This window comes from Acartia tonsa, chromosome 5 (assembly GCF_053477335.1).
Source record: "Acartia tonsa isolate MP-2025a chromosome 5, ASM5347733v1, whole genome shotgun sequence".
NCBI lineage: Eukaryota > Metazoa > Arthropoda > Copepoda > Calanoida > Acartiidae > Acartia > Acartia tonsa.
In genome coordinates, this window is record NC_137264.1 from 42,957,773 (window position 1) to 42,974,106 (window position 16,334).

General features: G+C 31.5%; 1 protein-coding gene across 1 annotated transcript in view; it reads left to right on the forward strand.

Moving 5' to 3' along the window:
• Positions 1 to 1,823, forward strand: part of LOC145319576 (uncharacterized) — a 41,133-nt gene extending 39,310 nt beyond the window's left edge. The window contains exon 6 of the mRNA XM_080161779.1: positions 214 to 1,823. Within this exon, the coding sequence (XP_080017905.1) occupies positions 214 to 255 (42 nt within the window). The 3' untranslated portion in view covers positions 256 to 1,823. The remainder of the gene's footprint in view (positions 1 to 213) is intronic.
• Positions 1,824 to 16,334: the final 14,511 nt, after the last annotated feature.

Sequence of the window (16,334 nt, forward strand, 5' to 3'; positions counted from 1 at the left end):
CCCTGATACTAGTGAGGAAATGGCCCTATGCTTTTCAATAATAAGCTTCGCTATTACAGATTTTGTCATCCTTGTTTTAATACATACTAGTGGCTACGCGTTCTACCTGTCAAGAAGAACCATATCGGTGCAGCGGTTTGCTGGATACTTCAGTACAGACAGACAGACATCCAGTTACTTTACTATAAGATTTAAATGAAAGATTTATTTTAGGTTGAAGTTCATGAAATGAAAGATATGAAAACGGAAAGATGATGATCCAACAATTAATAACAATTCAATAACAATTACATTAAAACCATCAAAAATATGATACAAATTCTTATTCCTTGATTAAATTATAATATTTTGTATGGGAAAGGGCATTATTATTACATTTAAAAGTAGTTTTAGAATAACATTATCTAAAGTCGTTAATTATTTTCAAGTCTATGGATGGTTTTAGGCTTTGTTACTGCCCTTCCTCCCCCTAGATGCTAGGAGCGAAGCATATGTTATTATAATTTATTTTATGAAAATCAATGTAAAGTATTTAAATTAATATGTATATAGCGGGTTTACAAACATACATACAAACACAAATAGACAATACCCCAATAAAATAAAACACAGTTAAAGTATATACAATACAAGTTTAATGTAAAATTAAAGGCACATAATTGTTAACCACTAAAAATTTGAACATTTTATCCAATAATAATAAACAATTTATTTTAATAGTAAAATAGCTTCAAGTAAAACTAAACTTAGTATATTTTAAATATTATTCAAATGAAAAGTGTTTTCTAGTCATTTTTGGTTTCGTCATGCCTTTACCATTCAAAACCCATTCTAGATAAGTACAGACATACCAACATATTACACTTGTATTACAAAAATACAAATAAAATGTTCAAATTGTTAATGCTTACCATTGAGGAATTAAAATTATGTTCAAAATTCAAGGCTTTGCTGTTATTTGAATACAAATATTGTTTGATCAAGTGAAATAGTGATATACTAAGCAAAAATGAAAATAAAAAAAAAGTGAAAAAGTGATATACGTTACAAGAAACCCACGCTCCCTTAAAAATACCTTTGCACACCCCAACATAATTTAAAATGATTTTAATAACATCACTGTAAAACCCCTTTATTTATTGATACAGAATACAGTTATAATTTACCTAATTTATTTGTATTTATAAACTATGTAAAATAACTAATTAAAATATTCGAGTTTGTAAAAGTAAAGAAGAAAATTGTAGTTAGATTATTATTATGTTATGCATCTAAAATAATTTTACAAATGTTATAACATATTACTTTTTATATCCCCACCCTTTGAGCTTCGTTATTTTACTTCATAAACTACAACAATAATGTACTGAGGGTTTTTATTTATTTATATTTATCATTTATTCATATTATGTGACTTAATCCTTGTATAAAAGTAATATGATGTATATCTGTTTGTCTCATTGTTCGTCGGTGTGTCGCTGGATCAATATGGTTCTCCTTTAAAGTGAATCTACTCAAAGATCTTGGGAAGAGTTTTATCTATTTTAAAGAAGGGCACTTCCACCTTCTCAATATAAAACAGCCATAGAATTTTTTAAAACTTTTAAAAACTAAATTTAGAATTGTGGCTCTTATCCCATCTTTAAAGTTTTTTTAGATGCCCCAAGGGGCGCGGCTGCTACAAATTTTGTAATAAACATCATGTTATGTAATTAGTCCATACCTCTTACATAAAACTTAACACTTTGCCATTATTATTTTTTCATTATTATAATTATGTGTAACTTTTGATGATTATTTGAATAAATTATGTATTTAATGTAGTTTTATAATTATTCTTTAATGTATTTATTTTTCATATTTTTAGTTGAAAAGCTAATCTACAACAAATTAATTCGATGTTCAGTTGTCGCTGGGGGGCGACACATAGTAGAATTGACTACCTTTTTATCTGCCTCCAAAATATCCTTTCAAATTTGTTTCGCTTGTTGGCTATACCTTATTCCGGGGTGCATATAGTTAGAAATGGCTGACCCCTGACAAAGTTTTGTTTTAAAATGATATATTTCAACTTTTGCAAAAAATATCATACATATTAAAATAAAAATCATGAACATTCTACATAAACATAAAATTACTGTGCAATAATTAATAGTTATTTAATACAACACCAAATATTAAATAGCTAAGGGGTTAGTAACGCCGAGAAGTTATACATACATGTTAAAAGTTAATGATATATGTCATTTAATAACGTTCTCATTGTCTATAGATAGAAACTCACAGTGGACAAACTGTGGACACAATGTTATAATATAGTTAAAAACATGATAGCACATATAATGCAAATAGATAGAACAGGTGAATAATATAAACACAACAATAATGATAAAACATCAATAATATTCAACTGTTAGGAGTGTTACATAGATTGATAATAATTAGATACACAGATATCTTTATACTTTGCAGTTTGTTACAGTTTCTACTCAATATCTTAGACAGAAATTTTTCACTAAATTGAAACATTAATTGAAGATGTATAAACCATTGCTTTGCTATTGTTTCTATTTACAGTTTGTACAATGCTGTTTTCATCTGTCATACTATTTTGGCGGAAAATTAAAATTGAAGATGCCAGAAACGATAACATGTCGTCTGCAGCCCGACGCAATACATCCAATAAAGGATGCCTTTTACTCATTTTAATTAATGGCAGACACCAATAGCCTGAGTAGTAGCGAGAGGATAAATAATGAGTAGCAACCAACAAATCTGTATCCTCAGCATAATTTGTTTAGTTCCTAGAAATTCCCATTGTGAATGTTTGGTGTGTTGTACAGCGCAGCGGTTAACTTGGGTCATCTTGTATCTTGGGGATGAAAGGAGGCAGAGGGATGATAATATCATTTTACAAGCTTTATTTGAAGGAATTTTTTTTGCAGGCCAAAAAAAGGTGGCTTCACTGTTTTTGTTGTATATTGCAGATTTTTTTGTTTGATGGTAAATGTTCACAACACACGAATTGGTTTGGGTACCCATACATTTTCAACCCATGTTTGCAATAAGCTGACTGTAAGGGTAAGATTGAAAAAAAAATCAATCTTCACAGGAAAAACATGAAGACGTCTGCTCGCCTCCGTTGTCTGTGTGCTACTACCCCTGACAAAGTAAAGTAAGAGGTGAATATACCCTCCTGTTTGTCCTTCCTGTGTGTCCTTCTTGTAGAGGTATAAATGCCCCTTTAAAGGCCAAGAAGTTATTTATTATAAAAGTCACATGCCCCTTAAATTTTTTTTTGCACGCCATTAATTATGATTATCGAACATTACCACACAAAAAGTAAAAGCGCTTTTGTCAAGTTACTATAATAGTCATACAAAAATTTGAGATTTTATTTCCTTCAGATTATATGTAACTTTTTACGGAATTCTTAATGGATGAATATAACATGAAATAATTAAAGCTATCCGTTCAGACTCCCAGGCAAAAATGCAGAAAAACTTCGCATTTAAAGATATGAAAGTATTGTAAATTACAAGTCATGTCACACCGAATAAGTTTCACCACCCAAATAAGTTTCAACGCAATAATTCTTTTTTTAAAAGAATATCTTATTATTCACAAGCGGCTGTGGCTCTATTTTCGAAGGGTTATGAAAGGACAGAAACATAGCCTTAAACGGTAAACCATAACCAGACTTTTTTTTACAAAAATAAAATAGCTTAAAACCATCTTGAGACCTTTAAGAATCTTCACTGTAGAGGAAACCCATATTAGTCCAGAGGTTAGCAAGATCCTTCGCTAACTTCTGGAATAAAAAAGCGTACTACTTTAATTTAACAGGATTAAAAATATTGTGGGTTGGTTCATAAACACGATCTTTCATTTGCTGGCCTAAACATATTTAGAAATCTGGATTGATTTTGTACACCTTCAGTGTCTTCTGTATATGTCAAGATTAAAATGTCACTAGAATAGCATTATGTCTTTTTCAATAATATGTCAGCATGTCCACTGCTTATTACAGTCGCTATTAAGGATCAATGATGATACTTTTATTACTGAAATTTTGTCGACAATTATCGAATGGAGGCAGAATGTTGACATTTTTGACAGGATCATATAACTTGAATATGTCTTTATCTCAAGTGTTCTTTCCCTTAAAGTGCCTACAGAGCACTGAATCGCCCATCTCCGTTTTGCTAGTTTATTCAATCCAATCAAAATTTTGAAAAGTACCAAATTTTAGAGTCATCGAATAAGAGCAGGTGTTTTAAAACTTTGAAGACGAATTTAATTTATAGTCCAATGTTCCCTCCCTTCCCCCCTGAGTTTTACCATTTATGAGGTGGAAATTTTGTTGCTTGAATGTGTATATTACCCTGGGATACAATGATAGGTCAATAGCTCATAAATTTTAACTTAACACCTTATTGAATCCTTATAATAAAGTAAAAGGATGTTTGTGTATCTGTCTGTTTTTCTGTTGATATCGAAGAATCTTGCACTGAACCTCTGAACTAATATGGTTCTAATTTACAGGTTAGCTTCTCATAAGTCCTTGGATGGTTTATAACTATTTTCAGGGAGAAATCCCAAGAGCAATCGCCCCTAGAAATAAAATCTCCCCCTCCCCCCCCCAAAAAAAAAGTCTTTTTAATAAAAAAATGTGTTATCAAATTCAACTCTCCCCTCCTCATGTGCCCATAGAGGCCTCTAGGGGCGTAGCCGCTACGATAAAAATAGAGAGGAAATTTAAGTAGAGATATGAACTTGACTTTGCCAATAGCATTTAGGGGCTCTGTGTTTGAACGAGAATATGAGAGGGCCAGAAAATATCTTAAACCTTCTTATATCTAGAAAAAAATTTGCCTAAAACTATCCTAAAACCTGTGTGCTACTTTCCTCTATTGTAAAACTCATTTAGTTCATTGATTAGCGAAATCTCAATGGAAAAACTCAACTTTTATTTTAAATGCGATAGTAAATTTTAAATTAATCAATATATTTAATCTTCTATTGTGCTTTCCTTGTATCCGTGAAAATAATCCATCTACTTAAATAGTTAGGGAGTTGAATCGATTTTTATAGAAGCAGAAATATAATCTATGATTATGGTTTGGACCCTCTAAAACTGCAATCTACCCTTCCACTTTCCCCTCTCTTGGTGAAGATATCTTCACCAAGAGAGGGGAAAGTAGAATCTTAAATGTCAAAAATCGTATCGGTGTTGAAGATATCTTCACCAAGAGAGGGGAAAGTAGAATCTTACATTTCAAAAATCGTATCGGCGTTGAAGATATCTTTACCAAGAGAGGGGAAAGTGGAAAGGTAGATTACAGTTTTAGAGGGTCAAAACCATAATCATAGATTATATTCTTGCTTCTATAAATATGGATTCAACTCCCTAACTGTTAAATATGTTGCTTACGACCATTTACGTAAATGATACGCGCCTCACGGAAAAAGGATATATTATTTTTGTAAATAGCAATCACAAGTTAAATTATTTTACATGAAAAAATCAACTTTAAGTCCAATTTTAAAAGGTTTGTATAAAAAGAAACTTGAATAAACTTGTCCCCTAACCGTAACGATATCGCTAACCAATGTGCTGATTAAATTCTCTTTTTAAGGGAGGCCTCACATAGGTCCTTAGTTGGTTTTAGGTTTTATTTATGAATTTTCCTTTTAGGTTGTGAAATTTTAACTTAATGAACAGTTGAGTAAATTTAAGACGACATATCCCTCATATCTGTGAAATAAATGAGTATGTTACATGGGGAGTTAAAATTCCCTAAGGGGAAGAAGAAATAAGACTTTGGTTACTACATAGAGTTATATTAGAGTAATCCTTAAAGTTAATTCATAAACACAACGGTAATAAGACAATATTTTCTCAAGATGCAAATAATGTGTTGTTGCTGTTCCCCCACCCGTATTTTTTATGTATTAAAAATAAGGGGATATTAATTTTTTTCTCTATAGGAGTCCATAACCCCGTGCCTATACCTGCAGTGATCTAACCCTGTGGGGCTACGTTGTACCTAATATAACCTAAACTAAAGGAGAACTAACAAATGAAAAACTACCCCCCGCCCCTCCATCTACACTTACTTTTATTTAATTTCAAAATAGGAGACGATGGTTTCTGTGCTCGACTATGCACTATCAGTGAAACCCACAAGTTGTTCTTTAGTTAGATCTAATAATAACCTCCATGGGACATAGATTTAGGAGAATCGAATCGGACTAGATCTGTCAATTCCTACGGCCACACTCACACACCGACAGACAAACATGTTTTATATCTATTCTACAAATAATTTGTCTAATAATTAACTAATGTGATGCCAATCACTTAAAAGGTCATTGAATCTAACAGAATAAGTTTATCTCGTGTCTTCACTTACGACATAATGATCACATTTTTAACGAGCCCTAGAACTATTAATACAGCACAATTATTATATATATGTATATTGTATATATCTTTGCTTGACTCTTATCCTATTAAAACTCCAAATCTTTGCAATTTCAGCTAATTACTACATTTGCAGATGTGATTATATGTGGAAGCGATAACACACAAAAGCTTTTATTTATAAAATATCATTAACATGAATATATTAAGTTTAAATAAATTAATACACTTTGGATAATACATACAATTTAAGATACATTTTTAACTTTCAAATAATCAGAATCAAATTTTTCTTAGACATTTTTGTTATCTAAAAAGGAGTAATTTTGTTTAGCATCGTTGGGGATGTATTTAAATTGTAATTATATGGTTAATAACAACACCTGCATCTATCAAAACGCCATGTTATAGTAAAAATATTATAGTCACTTGTTGATATTAAATAAGCAATTTGAATAAATAAAACATTGATTCGTTTTGATAAGAAAAGAAACAATACATTAAATCAAATACGAGACAAAAAGTAGCAAAGCTAAAAGCCCTATCAATCCATATACTACAATGATTACTTTTTTGCCACACTTTTGATCAAATTCCATAGCTGCAGGCAGCTAGGGACAAAAAACATTGCTACTTTTTAGGGTTTAAAAGGTTGTTGATAAACACAAAAATTAGGCATTCTTGGAAGATTTACATATGAATAGAAAATTTTAAAGAATGTTGAATTTACAAGAGTGCTCGTGGATCGCAAATCGTCCATTAAAATCTGTTGCAAAGTTTCTGTGTCTGTCTGAAGTAAAATCACTACAATAAAATGATGATAGAATAGTTTTTTTTTATTCCAGCGTATCATAAACAATTTTCCGGGCTATATATGATTTTTCAGTTGAGCGAAGAACCGGTTCTAATTAAGCGGATGTTAAGCGGTTTCGAGCCCATAATGGAATAGTCATTAATCGTATTATAAACAGATTTCTGATGATATAAATATGTACTATCATAGGATTAAACAATTTTTTTAGCTCCGAGATACGAAAGGGTATAATACGATACTAGACATAACTTTACAGTTTGGCAGTTTGGATGAGAACCAGTCCTAATCCAACGGATATTAATCGGTTTCTAAGCCATACTGGAATAGTTATTTCTCGCATCGTATTATAAACAGCTTTTCGCAGATATAGAATGTACAATCATAAGATTAAAACCATTTTTTTAGCCCCGAGGTACCAAAGGCACGGGCTAAAAAAACTGGTTTTAATCTTATGATTGTACATTTTTATATTCGTAGAAAGCGGTTTATAATACGATGCTAGACATAGTTTTTTTCGTATGGATGAGAACCGGTTCCTATCCACCGGATTCGAATGAATACGAGAAAGACTATTCCTTTATTTGTGATGGTACATTCAAAAAGAATCTGTTTTTATCAAATATACGTGCGCTGTATTGATATATCTGTACGCTGTAAGATTTGTAGCGCAGATATCGTGTAACTAAATAGGACAATTATGTTTATAAGTAGCGAAGCAAGTATTCAGACATCTAAAAAATATCGCTAACCGCTGAACAAATAAAGTTCTCATATACAGTGAAGCTTCTTATAGATCCAGGAAGGTTTTTTATCTGTTTTGGGAGAAGATATCTTCACCCTCCTACTTTTTTCATTTTAAAACTCAAAATGAAAATTGGAGGGGGGGGGGGGAAACTTTACCCCACCTTAAGTGTCCACTGTCTATAGATGCTGCTAGAGGTGTAGCCACTAGTATCGCTTAAAGTAACATAGGAAAACACATGAAAACCTTAATTTTTAAAAAAATCTTTAAACCAAAGTAAGATAAAAGCTTTTTGAACATTTACGAAGCTCCAATATTTGATTATTGAGCATTTTAATTGCTAGATAGTCTTAGATTTTTAAAGGTATCATAGTGTCAGGTTTGAAATTGATAATTCTAACATTATAAAATTAACAATAAGAGCTTTTAAATAAGCTTGGCTTTAAAAAGTTTTAATTAATTGTATTTATTGTACTCAAAAGTTCAGCCCACTTTAGTGCTTTGAGGCAAACTCTTTTTACACTACATGTAAATTGTAATCTTAACCTTATATACCAGGGATATAAAGGTATACAATACAATGGCAGATAATTCATGTACATCCTTAATGATGATACACAAAATTATCCCTTCTGTTGATTAAAATAAGTGGGCAAAACGTTAAACACTCAACTTAATGAAGTAACCAATTAAAACTCACCAAAGTCCAAAAAGTTGTTAAGCTAACGAATATGAAAAAGTTATTATAAAACTTTGGGGACTTGTATAATAAACACCCCATTTCCCCCTCTCTCTCCGGTTGCATACACAATAAGACTGGTCAAAACAACATGCTAATGTATAAAAGAAAAAATTAAAAAGGAAATGTGGATGATATGGGAAAGATATCAAAGGCCGGCTACGTCCAATATTAGCGAAGCTATTCTAAATTCAAATCAAAATGTACGGTCAATTATTGAGGGAGTTAGAGAAAGAAAAATGAGTAAACAGAAAAATAGACCAATATTTTTTAATTCTTTATATAAAATTTTGCGGCTTCGCGACAGAAGGACGGACAGACAGACAGACAGACGGACGACATCATTTTACTTTGTATATAGACAATATACCACCCGAGCATTACAAAACAGTAGGACAGACAAACACAAAAAAGGGTAAACGAGGTTAAAGATAATTTAAAAATCGAAAAGAAAGGGGTAACGTAGAAATAAACAGGAATGTCAACAAGGATAACAAGAGCCATTAGCAACAAAGTACAAAAATCAGACAGATGGACAGACGAATATTTCGAATTATAGAAATGTTACTAAAGCGATCAACAGTGATGTGATATTAACGTTAAAAGCGTTCAAAGATTACAATCACTATATAAAAGCTTTTAACTTTTTACAAACCCACTTTATTAGAATGATATTTATATATTTCAGGAGAAGAATAATTTATCGCCCATTGTCCTATGGATATATCCCTGGTTATAATCCAACTGTTGTCCACTAGAAAAGATTAAACTGGATTAAATGAAATTTCAGTCAAATTAATAAAACTTATTTTTAGGAGCAATACCATTCTTCATAATACGTATTTGTTGGTTTGTCCGTTTAAATTCCTTGAGAAACATAAGGTTTTCATCCTATTATAAAAAGTAGTAAGTGCTTTTTGTGGTTGTGGGGAATATGGTGGGTCCACGCATGAGGTGCATGATCAAATATCTCATGATTTATCGTTCTTATTTACTGACTACTTTTATACAGTGGGAGGCGTAGTGAAACAAATTAGTTGGGGGGGAAAAGACCAATTCAACGGTGTGCGGTCATTTCCGCATATTATCACGTAAGCATATTGTTTTATCAATACACAAAAGCAAATTAAATTAGAAGGGGTATACAGTAGTGAGTGTAATGGATCTAAAGGGATAAGACAATGGCTGATAAATTAATATACATCCCCGATGATGATACTTAGAATAACCCCTTATGTAGATTAAAATTTGTGGTTAAAAAGTGTGAACAAAAGTGTTGATGCAACCAATTCAAATTGACTCAATCCCCAAAATTGTTAAGCTAATAAATAAGAAAACGTTATTTAAAGCTTTGGGGACTATTGTCATTGCCCACTCTTTCTCTGCTGTACAAAGTTAACAAGGACAAAAGGGATGAAAAGTAGAAAATGTTTTTTTCATGAAATAAAAGAAATATATTTTTTTCATTAAATAAAAAAAATATATTTTGTATCATGTATATCAAAATATTGTAGATCCTAAATAAATTTAGCTGAGTAATTTACCACATCGTATTATAGACATCTTTCCGTGGATAATAAGTGAAAACAAGGTTCCAAATGCCTGAGCTAACAAAACTGGTGCTAATATTATGATATTTACTTACTACTCATTTAAAATTTCTGTAATATTAATAGTAATAGAGTAGCCCCGCTACTCTAAATTATTTTATTTTATACCAACTAAGAACTAACGGCAAATTTTCAGATATTTAAATTAATTTTTTTTTTAAAGAATTAATTAATGATTATTAAAATCTCAAAAGCTTTTTTTCTAAGTTTGTTTCAAAAATTAATTTAAATACTATGAAGAAAAAAAATACTTTATCAATGTACTTAATAGCTTAAAGTACTTTTCTTCAATTTATACATGGAAACGTTTTATGGGGGCGTTGTTCAAAAAAGTGGTTTAAACACCACCAATAATTAAAATTTAAACAAGAAAAAATCTGTATATTAATGTATTTTATATACATAGAATATTTAAATCTTTTATTACAAGCGACTTTAGATAAAGTATCAATTAATTCACATGCGTCGCATGTGTTTGAATGTATTCGCATCAATGTAAATTATGTTTGCAGGGATAAATGGAGTTGAAATATGGATCTTGAAATTGTTGGCGAATTTTATCAATAATTTAGATGTCTGTCAACCCTTAACGGTCTGGGGGTGGGGGCGTTTTTTTTCTATCCTGTTTTTTCTATCTCATTTTTCATTTTTTCCATCCTGTTTTTTCTATCTCATTTTCTGTGTGTGAAAGATAAAGAGCCCAAACTGCGTGACTTTTTAAGTATGGGTATGACACATAACTGAGAGTTGGAATTTTTTGAATATCTCCATCCTTGCGGGCACAGGATGCCAGCAAACCTGGCAGGGTCATCCAGGTAAAGAGCAGGTCTCCAGAAATCTTTAAAAGGCTCCTGTGGCCGCAATTGTTTACTTAGAGACTTCAAATTTTAAACTTATGCTTTTCTTACATGTCTACATTACATATTAAAATTTCATGAAGATCCGCCGTTTTTCCGCCGACCGCCGACTGCAACGGCTTGCAGCTGCCAAGTACAGCTGCGGCCGCAGAAATTTATATTTTGATATTTCTAATGTAAAATTTACATAAAGATAAACATTTTCTGGAAAAAAAATTTTCTTCTAGCTTCAAAAATAAGAAAATTACAGCCGTTTGAAATTTTTAAGTAAAAAAAGACCTAAAAACAAAGGTTGTTAAATAAAAGGGTGAAGGAAGCGAAAATTGACTTAGACTTATAAAAGGTCGGAAATTCATTATCAAACAGGGGACTTGCACAAAAAAAATTAGCCCTCTAGCTCTGACAGGAACTGAGATAATAAGGGGGGCGTTGAACGCCCCCCCCCCCTGACCAATTAAGGTGCGGCAAGGGGCCCGACTGTAAAGGGTTAATGTAACTTTTTTACTACATTTATTTTTAATTTTTTATATTTTTTAGGTATTTTCCTTATAGGATTTCAAACAGAGTGATAGATTAACAGGGAGAAAAAACAAAGTGAGTTGCAGTGTAGATTTGCTTTTAAAAATTAGTTTATTTGCCAACATTTTCCTGCCATTCAACTTTCTCCTCACCCTCAAATGGTTAAAGATTCAAAAATAAAACAAATATATTCTGTTCAAGTGTACTCTGGTTGAGAAAAATATTGGAAAATTAATCAGTATTATTCTGTTAGTGAGTAAATTCATATCAGCTTTTTAAAAGCAAAGCTTTTATATAATTAAAGTCTGTCTGTCTGTATGTAAGTTTATTATTCTGGCAGAGTTAGCTCTTCTGGTTAAATTAAACAGGTTAGAATTGTCCTATTAATTTCAAACTTTGTATAATGATTCCTATAATAATTAAGTATGGTTTTTGAATTGTAGCAACTTTATAATTGTTACTAGAAAGTACATCTAAAACATGATGATTTTTTATTTATTCAGCAAATTTTTGGGATTCTGATTCCTATTACAACAAGGTACATTGTTATAAGCAAATGATCTCTATAAATAAGTTGAAAATGTCCTTAAAAATTCTCCTGTATTAAAGAAGATTGCAACAAATTTACTTTACTTCAAATTTTTTTTAGACCTGTGTTTAGTATTCTTCTTATTAAGTTCTGATACGCTACAAGTGTTTATGTTCGTTTGTCCTACATTTCAGAGGTTTTCTTATATGGATGTTGCCAAATGAGGAAGTCTGTAATAAGATATGCGCCAAAGGGCAATAATAGGTAAATTTTGTTAATTTTATTATAATTCATGTATAATCATATCCATATTCCATAAAAAAATTTAAGGTGGGAGTTTGTACACTTACAGATTTCATCCTGGGACTTTCCCTCTAGGGGCTAGTGGAGCAAAACAGCTATAGACCAGCCAATTTTGTATGTAGTCTATTACTGTAATCATAAACATATAAAAAACTTAATTGGCGTCGGCAACCGCCGTAAACGCCGAAAATGGCGGTTTCCGTTATTTGCCGTTTTTCGGCGATGGTCAGAAAAATATTTTTTTGTTATGTAAACTAAGAGTTCATCCTAAAATTTGGTTATCATAGCTTTAGAATTGGCCGCTCTAAAGCAGTTTTAATATTTAGCGGCTGGCAAAAAAAATGAAATAAGGGGGGAGGGGGGAAGTTAGTACTCTTATAGGAAATGAAATTCAATAGCAAATTTTGCCCTGGCTTGTTTTTCTAGTTATCAACCTAATTCTTTTTGTAAGCTCTCTTACATGGCTGGATCTACCCATAAAACTTTAAAAATTTAATTTTGTGACTTTCCCTCTTGGGGCTAGTGTGGCAAAAGAACCCCCCAAACACTAAAAATTTAGGTTCTGAGCTTATTTTTAGAGATATTGAGATGATTTTTTTTTCCAGAAAACTTTTTTAACATAACCAAACTAAGTAAACATTACAGATTTCATTTTGAGACTTTCCCTCTAGGGGCTAGTGGAGCAAAAGACTCCCAAACAGTAGAAATTTTAGTTCTAAGCTTATTTTTAAAGATATTGATATGATTTTTTTTTCAGAAAACTTTTTTAACATAACCAAACTAAGTAATCATTACAGATTTCATTTTAGAACATTCCTTCTAGGGGCTAGTGGAGCAAAAGACCCCAAAACACTGAAATTTAGGTTCTGAGCTTATTTTTAAAGATATTGAGATGATTTTTTTTGTAGTAAACCTTTTAACATAACCGTACTAAGTAATCATTATAGATTTCATTTTGGAACTTTCCCTCTAGAGGCTATTGGAGCAAAAGACCCCCCAAACACTAACATTTTAAATCTGAGCTTATTTTTAAAGATATTGAGATGATTTTTTTTCCAGAAAACTTTCTTAACATAACCAATTAAGTAATCATTACAGATTTCATTTTGAGACTTTCCTTCTAGGGGCTAGTGGAGCATAAGACCCCCAAACACTAAAAAATTAAGTTCTGAGCTTATTTTTAGAAATATTGGGATGATTTTTTGCAGAAAACTTTCTTAACATAACCGTACTAAGTAATCAATACAGAATTCATATTGGGAATTTCCTTTTAGGAGCTAGTTGAGCAAAAGACCCCACAAACATTAAAACTTTAGGCTCTGAGCTTAATTTTAGAGATATTGAGATGTCTGTCCATCTGTCTGTCAGTCTGTCCATCAGTCCATCAGTCTGTCACACAATAATACTTTTGGGAAAATGTGATTTTCTAAGCTGCCATTTAAGATAGAAGGCTAAAATTCTTTGTCAACATTTAATTTGTTAAAAAACTGCTTAATACAGGATAATGTTTATGGACATACTTATATTTTTAGGACTTGATTATAGAGTTGCTTCGCTTATAACATTATAGTTTGTTGTCCCAGGAATTAATACACCAAAAATCAGATCAATCGGATGATTAGATCACAAAAAAAATGTTGTTAAAAAAGTAAAAAAATCAACATGTTTAAAATGGACGTACGGACATTTTGGTAATGGTTATAGAGTTGCTACGCTTTCTAAATCGTACCTAACTATTAAAGGAATTACCATTCAAAATTTGAAATTGATAGGACAATTCTAACATGCCTAAATTAACGAAAAAAGCTATCCGTTACGGACGGACGGACGGACCGACCCTAATTATAGAAAAGCTTTGCTTTTAAAAAGAATATTTAGCCATCCTCATAAGAAAATAACACGATGTTTGTTTAATAGGGGGGAACTTCAACGCCCCCCCCCCCCCAAACCTATTAAGGTCCAGAAAGGGTAACGACTGTTTAGGGTTAAACATAGAGTAAATTCGCTACTAAAACTTAAACTCTAAAGTAATCCTAGATGTAACACGAATGTTATTTAGTTTCCTGCGAAGTTGTCTCCGATACAACCGCTAATTTTTAAAATCAAATTAATGTTTTTGATATACAAAATAATAATCCTTTAATAATTTTTAGTGCATTTAAATATAGAATGTAAATATTCTAAATAGAAAAAAATAATTTCTATCTAGGCGTTGCAAAGTTTTAAGTTCGCCAAATTTGAGATATGCCAGAAAGCCGGACCCACCTTTTTCCCCACAACCCTTTTTGTCTGTAGCTTAAGATTACGATAAATGCTAAACTTATAGACTACTCAATTTTATAGAAGCTTTACCCGGGTTCTTACATAGTTTTAGGCTATCTAATTTTTTAGATTTAAGTCTTGGAATGGTTTTAGGTTATTTTCATATTCCTTACCTCTTCGTATAAAGTGTTAAAATGGTTTTTTTTTATAAGACAGGGAAACACATAAACTTTTTTAGGCCTCTATCTATATCAGAGGCTAAGATAAAAGGGAGAGATACGTCCCATCAATCAAGACGAATGATAAACGCTGTTCTATTCAAAGAATAGCTGCACTGAAATGTCAGGAGTGATAATTTATTAAATGAACAATAGGTTTCGTGATTTTTTTCGAGAAAAAAAGAAGAAATAGTGTATTCCGTTTATTTTATTTTTATGCAATGGAAGGAATGAACTCTCCATAAAATTATGATGTTTGTCTAAGACAATCTGGTGAGAATGGAAAGGGGGGGGGGGGGATAACACCCCACCTATCCTTTTCTCATTTTTGCATAGAAAAAATTATGTTGCTTAACTAAATGATTTAAATGTAATATTTAGACACATGTAGAATTTTATCTTCTTTATATAAAAGTAAAATGATGTCTTTCTGTCTGTATTGAAGGATCTCGCCAACCACCGATATTGTTCTCCTTTACAGGGCATCTATTTATAACCTCCAAAGAGAAATCAAAATTGAAATAAAATTCTAAGATGACGCCCATGTACTTTTTTAGGGAATCGACAACCGCACGTCAGTCGCGACCAACCTCAAGTTAAACCGTTTGGATGCTATAAAAACTTTTTTTTCAAAAGAGGGATTGTCATGGTTGGGTCAGGTTTCGACTTCCAACTGAATTTTAAAATTGTAAAAGGTTGACAATTCTCTGAGGCTTAGAGGCGGCTGACGCGCGGCTGCCTACCCTGGATATTTTATATTAAATACATTTAGCCTGTTGTATATAATAATTAGATAAATTTTAGAAGCAAATCGAAAGCAGAGGAAAAATCTCGAACTTATTATGAAAATGAAATAACGTAAGCAAAATCTATAGAAAAAATTGGCGCGCTGCCCATATGGATTACTCGGGTCTTCAGATGTTATTTGAAGTGAGATTACATTAGACTCTATTATTTAGTTAGTATCTTAATGTGCAGTTATATTCCTTAAGAAATAACTAGAAAAGACGAAAGTGCTTTTAGTTTTGAGAATAGATATTAAAAATAGATTTACGATTTGATTCCAAATACTTTAACAATATAATTAAAATAATTATATTTAACAGGGGGGGGGGGGGGCAGGGGGGCGTGTAAAATAATAAAAAAAAATAATGAAGCCGATAGAAGGATTAATCAGTCCAATGGACAAATAATAGAAAAACAGAAACAAAATATACATCCTACATCTTTTATAAAAATATCTTTAATACTTCCATAACTTCAAATTAAGTTCAGATTTATCTTTGCTTAATAAAAATATTAAAGAGATATGTG